Raw genomic sequence first — 17575 nt, forward strand, 5'->3', positions numbered from 1 at the left:
CAGTGCTGGAAGCAAAGATGGGTCAGATTATAGAGCAATATAAAGATGACCCATCAGTTGGTTTTGCACACACTATATCGTATGATTTCCATGAGACTAAAAAACATATGTCTGCCGGCGTAACAGTTGTATTCAAGCAAAAGTTTAGCCGGCCTCACATATCAGATCTCATTTACAAAAATCTAGCTTACCAGAAGGTACCTAATGAATCATCAGTGTACAGCCTTGTAACAAAACCAGAAGTACTATGGTAAGCCTACCAACAATGACTACCAACGATGCATTCTACCAGCTCGATCTAGGCTTCAAGTCGAAAGGACTGAAAACATTGATTTGTTCCGCTATGGGCTGTTGCGTGATGGCCATTCTTGTTCTTCGAGAATGGCTTCTTTGATATGGCTGTTGAATGATGAACACACTGTTTGTGTGGAGAACGATCCAGAACATTGTGTTTCCTTTGTAAATAATTCAAATGTGAATAGTATCGTAAGTTTAACTAGTTCAATAGGTTTTTTAGGAATGTAGGGAATGACAACTTTCAAATAAATTGTAAATTAATACCAAATTTTTAGGACCAAGTCTATGTGGACACCAAGTAATTAAAAAGACTTTTTTAAATTTAAAAGATGAGTAAAGTTTAAAATAATAACAGGTCCTTCATTTTATTCTTACTTTTTTCAACACAAACGTTTCAGTTTAATACCTAAGCATTAATTCTTGTCAAAGCACTAGAAGAGCATAACAGTAATTTTTTAAAATACTGACAGATTATTTTTTTGAAGTATTACAAGTTTTATTTCATTTTTTATATCTGTAGATAAAAATCGTTGATGAAAAACAATATTCTAGGCTTCACTTCAAGTGATAAAAGATAAGAAAATGTAGCTTTCGATTTATTTTATCATATGCTTGAATGAATTTTGTAACCACTCATTGCGCATATTGTAATAAAAAAGAAACATTTCCCCGTATTTGTACAATTCTCCAACTGTAGTAAAAAAAAAAAACAATCAGGGGAAATTTATGAAAGATAAAACATTACAATAATAATGGCCAAACCCAGCTGTACCACCTAGAGACAGGGCAAGTGTCAAAAATACTAAAATTAAACATTTTGAATTCTAAATGTACTAGCCAGTACACTGAAAAATAGAGTAAAGACATAATACAACAAAATTTTGTAACATCATGAATTTAACAACAAAATTGCATTGATGATGTTAGCGACTCTACACTCTTCACACTATTATGGACCATCAATCACAGTTATATTCAACACTAAAAGAGTTATTTTTGGACATGTTAATTTGGTTGTAACTATAAAAAATTAACATATAAATTTTAATTGTAAATTTCCCATACTTCACGTCAATCAGTTACTACATCACTACAGAATACAGAACAACAAAAGTTACCCAACAATATCGTCGAGAACCGCTTGAGGTGGCGGTGGTATTGCTCCGGGTCCAGGAGCTGAAACACAAATCCATTTAATGATATAAATTATTTTAATAATACTCTAGAAACAAAGAATGTAGTATTATAGATTGACAGAGACAATTTTGCATAAACGTGTTATCCACTAAACCGTTAGGTTAATAGTATCAAAATGTAGCACAAATGTTTTTGTCTTAAGTATAAGATATTATCATGTGCCATTTCTACACTGTCAGAGCGTTCTGGATATTGATATATACAATATTAAAAACACGATTAAGTTAAAAACAAAAGTGAAAGTGCAAGAAAATTGCTATAATCTATGTAAAAAATTGTTTTAGACAATTGCCACATCTCTGGATAAAATTATAATATTAACCTTCATATTTTGAGCTCCTCAAAGTCTAGGTTTAACCTTGTGGCTCTTAAATAAAGCATGGGTACAATTCCTTAGGAAAGCAGTAAATATTTACTAACATATTTAGGATATTTCATTGATTCACTCCTGACGATGGATGGCATCTTAGATGTTGAAAGGCCTTGTGTAAAATAATTAAAATTATTGGACAATTGTGAGTTTTATTTTAAAGAAAATATTTAGGATATTTCTCCTTCAAAAACATTTTTCTACTTTCAACAAAAATATTCAACAAATATTTTATATATATTTCACTAAAACGTATGCAATTATGTCCTCAATCAAAATATCATCTCAACAGATTAATAATAAATAACCTTATAAACAAAACTCATGAGAATAGACCAAATGTACATGTATATATATATGAATTTCACAAATTTGTTTATTTTTAAATTTTATTATTTCTATTCTCATGAGTTTTGTTTATCAGGTTATTATTAGCTATTCAAGTGCGATTTTGGCTGTGAACATGATTTACATATGATCTTTCTTATGACTGATTAAAAATAATTATTTTACAAGTGGTTAAATTGATACTGATTTACTTGTCTACTTATCTAGCTTTTTTATTCATCTGAAAGCTAGAATAAGATTTACTATGGTAGACATCTCTGTTTAAATTTCATAAATATAATACACTTTCTAAAAAATATATATATATATATATATTTGAATTATTCCGGTTAAACGGATTTTCTTGTAAATCTGACCAATTACGTTTGTAAACTTTAAAAAAGAAATATATATTTGTCATGTGGATTACAAACATTCTCTTCTTAAAAATCTTTTCTAAGTATATAAATTTAAATTCACCCTAAATTTCAGTACCAAGATCGAGACTAAACAATCTACATTGCTGAATTTCTCTTCTGGCTAAAAAAATTCTGAAGTTTGTTGGAGTGGAGTACATGCATGTTGAGTACTTTAGGTGTTTGCTTTTCAACTACTATATCTGATGACTTAATGTTTTCCTATAGTGTTGCTCATTAATAATTTTGAAGTCAAAGAACAGGATGTCCAGACAATAAGACAATAGACAATATTCTTTATTCATAAACATTGAGTTTAGAATTTTTGTCAATACAATAAAAGACATACAGAACAGAAAATTTAAAATATCAGTTCATGATGCAATTAATTTCCAGTTTATAAACTCTTGAATAGTGTAGAAGGGTTGCTGGAGAAACCAACTCAGAGTTCGAGTTATGAGTTCAGCTTTAACTTTAGATACACCATTTGTCTTTTCATAGCTGAGATCAAATCAGGTAATTGGTTTAATTGCTAATTGGTAAGGTAATTGATCACAAACCATTGTCATTGGCAGGATTCCTTTAAAGATTACTTCATAAATGAGATCTCAAAATATGTAAAGACAATATGATGACTTGCTGCATCTTTTGTATCATAATGCTTTCTACTTAAAACATAAGGGCTACTTTATGAATGGACTTTTAAAGAAATCTACAGGTCGGGTTTTTTTAGATAAAGAGAGATTGGGAAGACGGCTCCACATAAATGAATAGAGGACTTTAGTGCCAATATTAATTATGCTTTACAAACCTGCAGGTTTCTTAGGCTGGGGTCTCTGAATAGGCCGGATAGGGCTGGCATCACCTCCACTCAGCTGCTCTGTCAGCTTCTTGGGCTCATCATCTAGGACATCCGGGCCAGGAGTCACTCGCAGTGGGACTGGATGCAATATCTTAGGGTCCTGTACAATGCAGATTGCAGATTTCACTGAGTAGTTCAACAACATGAGTTTTGTTCACCAGATGAAATTTAACCCTCTCCAGGACAATCGCCATGGTAGGGAGCCGCTGCTAATGTCCAATCGCCGTAGATCACCATCAACTGCTTTACCATTGCTCTCTGCTTTGTACTATTATCATATGGCAACTTTTGGAACTATAAATGGAAATGTCTATAGACAGTACCGTTGCCTTCATTCATTGCATGTTTTTATGCCCAGTAGTGCTATCTAGGATGAATATATGAAACGTTTTACTTATCTTTTTATTGACAGTGATTTACCATTTTATTTATCAAAATTCCTTTAAACTTCTATTTTGTAGAATATTGTTACATTGCTCTTCAGTTTTTTGTACATGATGTGAAGTTTTATTTTAATATACAATACAAACAAACATTCTTGTACAAATTAGTATTTATTTCTATTTAGTTTACCTTATAGGTAAAGTTATAGGCTTAATGATTTTTCAAATACCACCATATTATTGAGAATGTAATAACGCTTACAATGATGTATAATACTTGAGAGTTTTGTTTGAATAAAGTTGTTAGAGGAATAAAAACATGAGCGTGTTCTCCCGCGACGGAGCAGCCTAATCAAATCAGCCTGGTTAGCGCATCATGGTAATTTGGCAGGGAGAGTCAAAACTCAAATTATGACAGAATTACACACTCCTTGTGGTAATTATAACATCTGCTGTACATGATTAAAATAATATACAGACATGTGAATTGTCAACATAATATATTAACCCTTTTACTGCCGGACACCTTTTTTTTTAGTTTGTTGAAAAATGCCGGGCTGAAATTGACTAAAATGTAATGATTTTTTTAAAAAATCATGGATTCATTATTTTTGATCATAAATTGATAAACTTTATCTTGTTTTTTTTCCTTATAAGTTGTAATTTGCTACAAAAAATAATTTAAACATTTTCTGTCCTTAAAAAATATATATATTATGTCATGAAACAAAAATTTTAAATAAATAAAAATTATTTTTTGAGTTTGGACTTTAACAACTATATTTAAATATTAAACCACCACCATAATTATATAATTTTTTATTGTATAGTAATTATATATAAACATTCCCAAAAAGTTTTAGGAACATACCTAGAAAAATACTGAAGCTGTGATGAATTTTTGAAATTGGTGCAATTTCCTCGAATTTCAAGATAACACGTTTATTGATACATAACTTTACACTATATCGCTTTATAATACATAAATCACTTTATAATACATAAATCACTGTCCATTGATATGAAAATATAATACATAATAGAAAATTAAAGTTAAAAGGCACTTTGATCAATATTTACAAAAATATATATACATTTTTAGGTTCATAGGCCTGCTGATTAGCACTTGTGTTCCCCAAAACTTGTGGGATGAACACCTTTTTTGCAGTTTTTGCAGACAGTCCTGGTTCTCTTCCTCTTCCCTCCAGTACTCATTTTATTAATCGTAAAAATATGTAGATTTACAAATATAAATGTCAAATAAAGTGTAAAACACGAAACAACACAAGTGGAACTCACAACTAATGAGATCGACCATAACCTCATCAAACCAAACTCGAGTTATAACCAAAGAAGTTCAGTAACAAAAATGGCTTCCATAGATTATAAAACCTGTTTTCTGTGTGTTGTCCATATAGTAATGAATAACACAGCTGAATTTTGATGCATTTGGACAACATTGAAAACCAGTATAAAACAAATACGAGACGGCTTTTATAGCGCACGTTGGCGATTTTCGCACAAACGGCAGCGTGCGCAATCGCGCACGTCGGCAGTAAAAGGGTTAACACAATCATATAAGTGACCAATTTATAACTATTATAACTGCAAAATAACTTGTAATAACATGTATAACTTCAATAATAATTGTATACATGAGCTTTTCGGTTTATGAAAGTTAGGACAATGACTTTCCTGGAAGAAAATATCATCTATGTGAGTGTATATTTATTATCTATATATAATAGATAATGTCTGACAGTAATAGCGAGTGACTCACGGAAAACAAGATTTCAATATCTATACATAATTTTGCTCGAGGTTGTTTGTCATACGTCTTTTTACATTAGTTCTTTATTATTATTCACTTTAATTTTCTAATATCATTTCAGCAGATTTGTTTTATTGCGTGTTTTGTTTGTCATTAGCATATCTAGAATGTGTAATTGTAATTTAAGTTGGAAATGCATCTTAGATGATATAAACTTGTTCTGAATAAGTTCTATAAACAAGTAAGAAATGTTCAGTCCTCTAATCTTTATTTTAACTGCATGAGTAAGATATTTTCAGTGAACACCTACTCTTACGGTTTTATCATCCAGTGATTGTTTTTGCTCTTATGATAACCCCTTGTGGATCAATTTGTTGAACTATTAACCACTTTTGTGACCTGAGCTTGTCACTACTACTAGGCCCAGCTAATTTCATCAGTGACCCACAATGGGTTAAGTTCACTATGAGAATAATCGTAGCGGTTTACAATTAAGGATCAATTTAGTGAAACACTTAGAAGCTTGCTTGACAAAAAGCTTTTACAGACACATAAAATAACATTTTATAAACAACTAAATAATTATAAATTGGGCTAAACTACAAAATTAATTAAATTTTTCTTGAAAAAAAAGAGGATCTACAAATTTTTTATTAAAATATTTATTTTAAGGTTCTTTTTTTTTAGTTGTGGCACATTTATTGCAGATTTGTTAAAATTAAATACAAAATCGGAGAGTTTTAGAACGACTTCCTGCTATGTCCTCTTCAACACTCTGGTCTCTTAATTGACAAGGCACTGTATAATAACTCCAATTATTAATTTAGCTAATTGTAGCTACATCAGTCGGTATCATAACAAAACTCAGCTAGATCAGTTGGTATCATTACAAATCATACAAGCTATCTAAATTCATTATGATTGTGAAGTCAAATAAAATATACAACTGGAACAAGTGAAAAGTGCTATTATAACTAACCACACAGTTGGGGAGTTTATAAAAAGTAATATTATCCAGAAAGATAAAAATACGTTACTGATTAAAAATAGTTCACATGGTTAACTAGAATAAAATTTCTCTGCTTAACTTAGCTAGCCCGGATGTATAAACTGCTCCGCATGATGATACTTCAGTTCCTGCCAAGTTTCTTCGTAATATTCTATCACCCAGTTCAGAGTTCATTTAATTATGAGGGAATTTTTTCTTGTACACTATTGTTCCAACTCTTGATTGGTTAAAAAAATCTATTATATCCACACGTTCCTCTGTAATAAATTAATTATTATTTCAACTTTACAATTTCTATCCCTCAGCGATCTGCATATTGGCAGTGGTTAGCTTCATCAATGTCAACCGAGTATGACAGCAACTTAATCATTTCCTACCCAGATTGCATCTACCTTATATATTTTTGTGTGGGTGAAGATCATGATACCACTTGCTTGAACGGAGGAAATTTCATCTTGACAATAGGTTTGGTTTTAATAAGTCCAAATTTGAAGGCATCCTCCTAATCTAGAAAAGCTCTGCATTTAAATATAAAATGTACAGCTCAGCATTTTCGATAAGTGTATTTTTATATGAGAACTGATTATTTGGGGTTAATTTGAAAAATTGTGTTCTGCTATTATGCACTGGACTTTAAAAGTCTATATAAGCCCTCGAACCACACCACTACTATTGCTGTAATAAAGAGAAGATCAAACGTGTATGTTTAGTACTGTTGGATTAAACAAAATTCTTGAGTTTGAAGTAAATTTAGTTTCATTATCTGTTACCAGAGTACAACATGCTCTCATTTTGTAAAAAAGTGATCTTAGATTCAGAATAATTTTTTGTCATTGGAAACACATTTTAACCATCAGGAATACACATGGAATAAGATCATCCATATTTCATTTTCAAATGAGCCATAAAATTCTAACTGGAAATGGTGTTATGGCTTGCTAAACATTCCTCTCTATATTCAGCCACCTTACAGAATATCTTACAAATGATTTATTACAACTGCTTCATAATAAATTTGATAAAACTTGTTAAATATCTGTTTTGGTTAAACCAAGAACAGGATGTGGTTAAACAATTCTGTTGCGTTATAAACTTGATAATAACAACTCCCAGTCTTCACTAAATTCTACTTTCAAGAACACCCTCTCTCTAAAAATACAATTAAATCAATCTTTAAGTTATTGGCGTACTTCAATACAAAAAATTAATGCCTCATGCCATCTGTCGACTAATTTGTCAGAGTCAAAAAGCAAATAATTATGCTTAGTTTTCCTTTTTCCTTCCAGTAAATATACTTCTGTCAAATAAAAATTAATTCCATTTTGTTACTTGTATCCCATTGATGAGGACCCAACAGGGCCTTCTTGCAATAGTGTCATTATCCATCTATCTATCTGTGTAATCTGACAGGTCCTATTTAAAATTGTGTCATTATCCATCTGTCTATCTGTTTAATCCAACCGGACCTTTATAAAATAGTGTCATTATCCATCTGTCTATCTGTTTAATCCAACCGACCTTTATAAAATAGTGTCATTATCCATCTGTCTATCTGTGTAATTCGACAGGTCCTTTTTGAAATAGAGTAATTATCAGTCTGCCTATCTGTGTAATATGACAGGTCCTATTTAAAATTATGTCATTATCCATCTGTCTATCTGTATAATTCAACAGGGCCTTCTTGAAATAGTATCATTACCCATCAGTATATCTGTTTAATCCAACAAAATAGTGTCATTATCCGTCTGTCTATCTGTGTAATCTGACAGGTCTTTTTTGAAATAGTGTCATTATCCGTCTGTCTATCTTTGTAATCCAATAGAGCCTTCTTGTAATAGTGTAATTATCCGTCTGTCTATCTGTGTAATCCAATAGGGCCTTCTTGAAATAGTGTAATTATCCGACTGTCTATCTGTGTAATCCAATAGGGCCTTCTTGAAATAGTGTAATTATCCGACTGTCTATCTGTGTAATCCAATAGGGCCTTCTTGAAATAGTGTAATTATCCGTCTGTCTATCTGTGTAATCCAATAGGGCCTTCTTGAAATAGTGTAATTATCCGACTGTCTATCTGTGTAATCCAATAGGGCCTTCTTGAAATAGTGTAATTATCTGTCTTGTCTATCTGTGTAATCCAATAGGGCCTTCTTGAAATAGTGTAATTATCCGACTGTCTATCTGTGTAATCCAATAGGGCCTTCTTGAAATAGTGTAATTATCCGTCTGTCTATCTGTGTAATCCAATAGGGCCTTCTTGAAATAGTGTAATTATCCGACTGTCTATCTGTGTAATCCAATAGGGCCTTCTTGAAATAGTGTAATTATCCGTCTGTCTATCTGTGTAATCCAATAGGGCCTTCTTGAAATAGTGTAATTATCCGACTGTCTATCTGTGTAATCCAATAGGGCCTTCTTGAAATAGTGTAATTATCTGTCTTGTCTATCTGTGTAATCCAATAAAGCCTTCTTGAAATAGTGTCATTATCCATCTGTCTATCAGTGTAATCACTCTTGATAAACGATTTAAGACACATCAAACTTGGTACATAGGTTCCTCTTGATCCATTAATTTTAGAGTTAAACAGTATAAAATGAAGTCTGCACTACCTTCTTTCGTTACATATTGTCAGGTCCTTCAATATTTCATTGTATCGGTTTATTCATGGTATTGCTAAGCACGTTTTAGAGATTTCCATTAGACGTAAAGAATATCCATTGATTTACACAACACAAATCTGTTGATTTAATCTTACCAAGCGTGTATTGTGCAAGTGATTACCAAGACAGTACGAAACCACAAAGCAGCCACTGCTAGACAATAAGCAGAAACTGCACGGACGGCCCGACCCACAACCAAGCGCAACTGACACAGAACATCTAGAGAGGGTTCTACTCCTCATGAAGTCTGAATACGTACCACCCGGAGAGAATGCGCTTTGCATGACAAATGTGAGTCAACTGTGTTTGTAAAATTTGCAGTTTTGCTCTTGAACCAGGCCTGTTTACAGATGAATTGATTTATAAGAGAAAACAGATGGAATGATAAAACTTGACAAAACACAAACATACATACTAGGGCTGGGCGGATACGGGTTTTCTATCAGAGTAATTTCTGATGAGGAATAAACTTTATACCAGGAAACACTATGACATCTCAGAATCTTTCTGAACTTTGAAAAATTGTATCACAGATAGCTACTAACCAAAAATTATCAGCTCACTTACAAGAATTTTAAAGAAATTTCCTCCTATTTGTGTATACATATTGCAATAGCACAATTGTAAAAATAAAAAAAAAATATTACAGCATTAATACATATGATTCATACATTCATTATTTATATTATAGGACAGTTAATTACAAGATAATTTGACCACAACTTCACCAACAGCTGATGTGGTCACTAATCCATAGTGCTAACATCATAAAGAGGAAAGCCCAATATGCCTACTTTAATATTTGGTGCAACAGTTGGTACCATATAATTGTGTTGACTGCAATGATTGGGCAGCATGTTAAACTACTTTGTGTTAACATTTTTCTCTTGCGTACCTACTCTGAGAAGCCATTACTACTGGTAACATAACAGTGTCATTGTGATTTGACCACAGTTCCATTTAAATGAGTTGCTGTTTACCTTAACCCCTGTTATAGTTTGTTAACCCCTAAAATTGGCAGTCATTTTGTTCTCATATAGCAGGCCATTTTTCAATGTTTTGTAACCACACTTGTAAAAAATTAGAATCTACTATAAACCTATATATATATATATTATAATACATTTTTCAGGTTAATGTGGAGATATTAATGGTATAAAAACATATCAAACGTTAAAAAAATATAACTGCACTAAATTTTATTTGAAAAGTGATGAGACTGCAACGTTAAGCGGGTAATATAATAAATTTGATAATTTGATACACCCAATTTATTATTCATTTTATCTAGTTTCAGAAAATAAATATAATGGTATCCAGGTTCTCTTGAAGAAAAATTAAATATATTGTAAAATTAATTAAATAGTACACGAAAGGCTAAATTTGTTACTACAAATACAATTATTTTCAAAAAAATATTATTCTTACACTTAATTTTTCCAAAGTATAGCAAAATGTAGAGGATTATATGCATTACAAAACAATTAATAAATTAATACACAATTTATAATATTTTTATTTTTGAAAAGTGGTAAACATACCTAAGTTTGTTACTATGGATACAATAATTTAAAAAAAATTAAAATGCGTTAATATGGAATTTTTTTTACTGATTATATTAATTTTACAATAAATAAATACTAATTTGGAACTTTTCAGAAATATTGGTTTAGTTTAGTGTTCCACAAAGCATAAAGGAAACCTAGGTGTCATTTTTAAGGTTTAGGTTGTCTGAGTCTGAGAGGTCAACAAGTTCTTTAATGTCGATAATCAGAAAAATTTTGGAACATTATTAAAATAAGAGCTTATAACAACTATAAATCAACATAATAAACCACACCTATGATATATCATTAATATTGTAACTCCAAAATATTTTCACTGTACTGCAGAATAGCCTAGATTGACCTAGACTTACTAATTACAACATATCACACATCAAACCATGAAATTACTAACAAAAATATTACATATTGATTATAAGTGCATCGTTTTTTATACTCTCTGGGGTAGCAGATATCGGACTTTTTGTATCTACAAGAACGCATTTAGGTTTTATGTGTGTTGCCGTGATGAAATGAAAACTATTTAAAAAGTCTATATTCATACCTGTTCAACAGCTGATTTGTGAAAGTCAAAGTTGACTGGTTTAGGACCTGGAGATGAGACAGAGCTTGTAGGGGAGTCCACAAATTTTGTCCACTGAAAATTATAATCAGCTTAGTCTCTTACTGAAACGTTTTATTAATACTAAATAAGTTAAAATTGCTACAAAATGTGAAGTAATCCTTCATAAGATGTTTCCAAATCTATAAAATATTACGAATAATAATGTTTATTTGTTGTAAGTAAAATATAATACACTGATGTTTTAGAATATTTCAGCAAAATCTTTAACAATACAAGTTTCAAAATAACACTCTTAAATATGGACAATTCCAATATTCAGCATATCGACAATTCTTTATGGATGAAAAACCAACATTGCTGTGCATCTGCTGCTTGGTAGTAAAAAACAGACAGTTGAAAACCTTTGTTTGCCTCCTAAATTGTGTAGTTGTCAAGGTCCTGCAGTGAGGTGTGAATTTTCAAGAACACTGGTGGTGATGGTAGTGCAATGCTTGTATCGCTAACACTGCACTGTCCAAACCTTAACTCTCGCATCCAGTGTGCGCTAAAAAATAGTCAAAAATAGCGATTTTTTGTGACAAAAAAGTTATAAACTAAAAAAAATATTTTGGGGAAACCTAAAATAGATATAAGTGGGAAAATTTTATATACAGGAGATGTCATAAGAGGTTTTTATTGTAACTGTATGTATATACAAAATAAAATATTTTTGCAATATAAAAATATATTACATAAAATGTCAAGACTTCCTCAAATATTTTTTTTGTCAACTCGTGTTAATATACTAAACAAAATTGATATTTTAATAAGCATTTCTGACATTTATAAATTGGGTATCTCGCACAAGAGTTTGGTATAGCACTGGTAAAACTCTGTTGTCAGCCACGTTACAGCTGTAATCACATTTCTTCTCTGAGGATTCTCTTTATCTGATTGGCATAACAGTTTACTGATGTAGAGGTTTCCTCAAAGTTTTGTACAATATGTTACACAAACCAAATTTACATTGCACTCATGATGCAATAACTATTCTGTGTCAGTTATATGGTGTATGCAAATTTCCAAAACACAATCCCACATAAAGGAGTCATTATTATGAATAGCTAAATAAGCATGACTTGTCCAAAGCTAAAATAGAGTTAAATTAGTTTTAATGGTTACTAAATATCTCTATAAAAAGAAGGCACTGACCTCCTTTCCCCTGTGAGGAGAGCTGGCAGACTCGGCAGTGCTCAGTGTGGGACTAGAAGCGTGGGGGCTTGATACCACAACAGGCATGAGCGTTGGGGGCAGAACATCAGGTAAGGGGATGTTGTTTCTCTTGAGCACCACTAGGTGCATTGCGACATTGAACTCTGCCAATGATAACGCACCATCTTTTGTAACATCCGCTAACTGCCTGCAAAGAACAAACTTTGTTTAAGAAAGAAAAAACATATTTCTAATCTGTAAAAATGGTCTTAAACTGTTATATTATATTTACTATACCACTATAGTTTATATAAGGTTAAGTTTGTAATCCATGTGGTTCCATGGCCTTAGTTCACAAACAACAAATTTTCATTTTATATTTAATGGAAGAGTGATTGCTAAAACTGGCCTTCTATTTTTCCTATGCTGGCAGACTTATTTTTTTTAGCTGAAATGTTTTCATTCAACTGCGTTGAGGCTTGTTACTTATACTCAAAAGTATGCTTGTTATATATATTTGACAGCATGAAATGAACTCTTTAGTTATGTTATAAAAGAAAAAATTGTCTCACACATAGAAAAATCAATGATTAAATAAAAATTATAAACCTCTGTTGTAAAACCACAAATTTTAAATTTTTTTAATCTACCAAAACGATTTTAGTTGAAATCAAGATAGGGTCATTCCATGTCAAGTCAACCAGGTCATGACACCCACCTCTTTAGATTTTGATGAAACTTGGCACAATTGTTGCATTTGCTATCCTATTGATAAATACCAAATTTTATTTCTCTATCTCTTATAGTTTTTTTCTACACATTTTTTTAATTTTCTTAATTTAACCACGATTTTAGGCCTCGGATTTCGCGTCTTGCAATGTAACTTGTAGCTTAAAAAAATTAATATCTTGAAAAAACTATTTGAGATATCACCATGAAACTTTGCATAATATTTAATTAATATATTTAAATAAAGAAAAAATACATTCACTAACCTATCTCAACTCCAAAAAAATAATAAAAAATATTATAATCAGAATTTTTTTTTATTTGAAAACCGTTGTCGGTATTTACTAAAATTGCAATATCTCAGGTCTCAGACCTGGTAGAGTGTTCATATTTTTTTTTACATAGTCCTAGATACATAGGCTAACAGATAAACAAAAAAAGATGTATGGCTTTTTCACATGTTTGACTGATATTCAACATTATTTATGAGTAACAAAATTACAGACCAACTAAAAGAATACGCAATTTGAAACATTTGGTTTGAAAGTAAATTAAAGTTTAATTTTAACTTTTCTTGTATTAAGTTGTTATCAGAAATAAAAATACTCAATTAAACTTAGTACTCACAGTCACTTTCAATTTAAAAGTATTTACAAAACCTTTATGAAGATAAATTGTAAATTATTTACTACTGATCATGTTTGTATCAACTATGAAGTGTTTAAAATTTTATATATCCACTTATTTTTTATAATTATTTCTAAAATCAATTAATTATTGATAGAGCAAGGGGTCAGAACTAAGACATGACCAAAGATTTATAAAAGAGACATTATAAGCACTAATATTTACACAGCCTGTATGACTCATCTATCTTGTCTCAACAGGATCCTTTCATGTTGGTTCATGCTTCCTAGCTCTACAGCTAACCACTGAACACTGCCTCAGTTTAGATCTTGCTTTGAGTGAGTGAAGACTTCTTGTGCAGTGATTGTGATTTTTAATTTTATTAACCCTCCATCGGTTCGCACTGTATCAATTTGATACGCATGCACGTTCTCCTCCGTGCTATTTCACGATGCGCGCGCATACTGCCATCCCCTCCCTAATGGGCTTCCCTCTCCCTCATCACTAAAACTGGCAGTACTACGCCTGACCTTGAACGGAGCGTGTTTACGGAGCTGTATCAATTAGATACAGTGCGACCATTCCCGTTTCAGATTTACGGTATCAATTTGATGCAGTGCGACCGTTCACGTATCATATTTACAGTATCATTGTGATGCAGTGCGATCGTTTCTGTTGCGCTTTTTAGGTAAAAAAAATGTCTAAACGCAGTTTGAACTTAGAAACCGATGACGGTCAGGAAACTGTCCATCGCCTCTTATTTTCTGATACAAGTGAAGAAGAGAATGAAATGTTAGAATACATTGATGGTGATAATAGCGATATAGACGGTGAAGATGTGGTTGAAGAAAGAGAAGAAAACTCCGATACAGAACAGAGTGCTGATGACGAACTAATGACGTTGGATGAACACAGACGCAGGTGATCGACCAGCCACAGCCGCAGGTGATCGTCCAGCCACAGCCGCAGGTGATCGACCAGCCACAGCCGCAGCTGATCGGACCAGCCACAGCCGCAGGTGATCGACCAGCCACAGCCGCAGCCTGATCGACCAGCCACAGCCGCAGGTGATCGACCAGCCACAGCCGCAGGTGATCGACCAGCCAAAGTCGCAGTTAATCGACAAGCCACAGCCGCAGGTGATCAACCAGCCACCACCTCTACAACGTCAGGTTCACGAAAGAAGATGCACAAGACAACTTGTTTTTGACAGCTAAATGGGGTAAGAATGATACAATTAAGTGGTTCTTAAGACCTCGGCAGTACAATCAAAAGAACACAGCCACAAAACATTTTGCGACGTCTGCCTGGCCGTGATTGGGTCTGCACGTCAAAAGCAAATCCGAATTAGATTGTTGGTCCAACTTTTTCACAGATTCCATGTTAGAAAAAATTGTTTTGCATACAAATCAGTATATTACCCTTGTACAGCTAAAGTACACTAGACTTCGTGATGCCAAAAAACCACTGACTTGATCGAAATAAAGGCGTTCATAGGCATACTTTTACCTTTTAGGAGTTTTTAAGTCAAACAGGCAAAGTCTGGATGAGATATTTTCTACCGATGGTTTCGGCATAGAAAAATGCAGAATGACGTTTAGTCTCAGACGGTTTAAATTTCTCCTAAGATGCTTAAGATTTGATGGATAGAAGTACTCGAGACGAGCGTAAAGAGATCGATAACTTAGCCGCTATCAGAGAGATATTTACAGTACTTCGTAGGTAACTGTAAAAAAAAATGTTGCTCTCACGGAGAAAATGTAACTATCGATGAAAAACTGGAAGCCTTTCGTGGTGGTTGCCACTTTAAACAGTATATTCCCTCAAAACCAGCAAAATATGGCATCAAAAATCCTTTGCTCTTTGTGACACTAAAACATTTTACACTAGCAATCTTGAAGTGTACTGCGCTAAACAGCCAGATGGCCCTTTCTGGGTCAGCAATAAGTCGGACGATGTTTGTTAAGTGATTGGTTGAACCAATACATAACAGCGGCAGGAACATTACTGCCGATAATTGGTTCAGTTCGGTAAGCCTTGTTGACCATTTGAAAGAAAAAAATTATCATTTGTTGGTACGATAAAAAAAAACCGGACTGGTATTCCTTCTGAGCTGACACGTACAAAAGGAAGACCTTTTGCAGTCAAGCTATTTCGAGTATGGTGAAAATTCAACAATGGGTATCATATGTACCAAAAAAAACAAAAATGTTTTGTTGATATCAAGCTTACATTTCAGTGACGAAATTGATGCTCACACAAATAAGCCTGAAATTGTCTTGCACTACAATAAACACAAAGTCTGGTGTAGACTGTGTTGACAAGTTATGTGCTTCGTACAACGTTTGCCAGAGGTACCCGCCGATGGGCCGATGGTAATTTTTTATGCCTTGTTGAATGTAGCAGGCATCAATGCTCAAGTAGTTTCTTTTGGAAATGACGTTGTCACCAAAATTAGAAGATTGTTTCTACGAGAACTCAGTAACTCCCTTGTAGCTGAACACATTCAACGAAGGTGTTGAGACCATACCAGTTGGAGGGATTTCCCTTGCACATTCAACATGGACTGAAGAAAATATGCAGCGCTGACTGGGATGGAAATGATGTAAATAGAGAGAGGCCACAGTTAGAGAAGCGGACAAGGTGTGAGTTCTGCAAGCTCGATAAGAAAACCCGACTTACAAAAACACTTTGCAGAAAGTGTAAGAAAACCATCTGCAATGAACATACAGAGGTTGTGTGCGTACGCTGCTATCCGAACATGTAAAACAGTGTTCCTTCGTACATAAGTTCTTGAGTTCATTAGATATATACAGCAAGTGGTAGTACTGTATTTTCCTTTTAAAAAATATCTTATATTTTTAGCGACAGAAACAACTACTTTTTGTACTGCAATTGTTTGGCTAAACAATGGCAAAATATATGTAACTAGTTTTCAATATAAATATATTCCATTATTCCTGATCGTTATTGCGTGTTATTTCTTCAAATCCATGTACTTTACCAAATGTGTATCAAATAGATACAGTGCGACCATTCCCGTTTCAATAACAATTTGGTTTTTGAGTGCACACTTTTTTGTAAAATATTTTTTAATATTTCTTAAAACTACATTTAATTAAAAAACAACTATGATATTTGAAAAGCATAAGACATATTTTTAGAACCTATATATATAAAATATTATATGATTATACTGGAGTAAATACCAGTGAAATTAGTTTAAATACAAATGTATCAATTTGATACAGTGCGACCTGTCATGTAACGTTTCAGGTGCGACCGAAGGAGGGTTAAGTGAAAAGTGAAACATAACAGTTACAGTAATATAACTATGTGATTTCCATTAAATGTTTTTTAATCAAACTATATAGTTTTGAAGTAAAGATGCACCTTTTAATTTTGGAAATCAACAAGAGTCAATTTTCTCTGACTCAGTGATTGTGTAAAAATAAGCGAATAGGCTAGTTACAGGTTGTACCTATTTTTCTTCTTGGACTTTAAAATGGGGTAAGCGGAAATCAAAATGACAAATCCTCAAGCTTGTAGCATTGAGGACTATTTAAACAATCAGACTGTTTTCAGACAACTTATACACTTTCCAAAAA

The 17575-nt window shown here is 32.6% G+C and overlaps 1 protein-coding gene across 1 annotated transcript in view; it reads right to left on the minus strand.

Moving 5' to 3' along the window:
* Nucleotides 1-17575, minus strand: part of LOC124361829 (ralBP1-associated Eps domain-containing protein 1) — a 52153-nt gene that overhangs the window by 14965 nt on the left and 19613 nt on the right. Inside the window, exons 4-7 of the mRNA XM_046815825.1 lie at nt 12612-12819; nt 11400-11492; nt 3419-3569; nt 1416-1473 (exon numbers count right to left, since the gene is read on the minus strand). Of these exons, the coding sequence (XP_046671781.1) occupies nt 1416-1473; nt 3419-3569; nt 11400-11492; nt 12612-12819 (510 nt within the window). The remainder of the gene's footprint in view (nt 1-1415; nt 1474-3418; nt 3570-11399; nt 11493-12611; nt 12820-17575) is intronic.

The sequence above is a fragment of the Homalodisca vitripennis genome, chromosome 5 (genome assembly GCF_021130785.1).
Source record: "Homalodisca vitripennis isolate AUS2020 chromosome 5, UT_GWSS_2.1, whole genome shotgun sequence".
NCBI lineage: Eukaryota > Metazoa > Arthropoda > Insecta > Hemiptera > Cicadellidae > Homalodisca > Homalodisca vitripennis.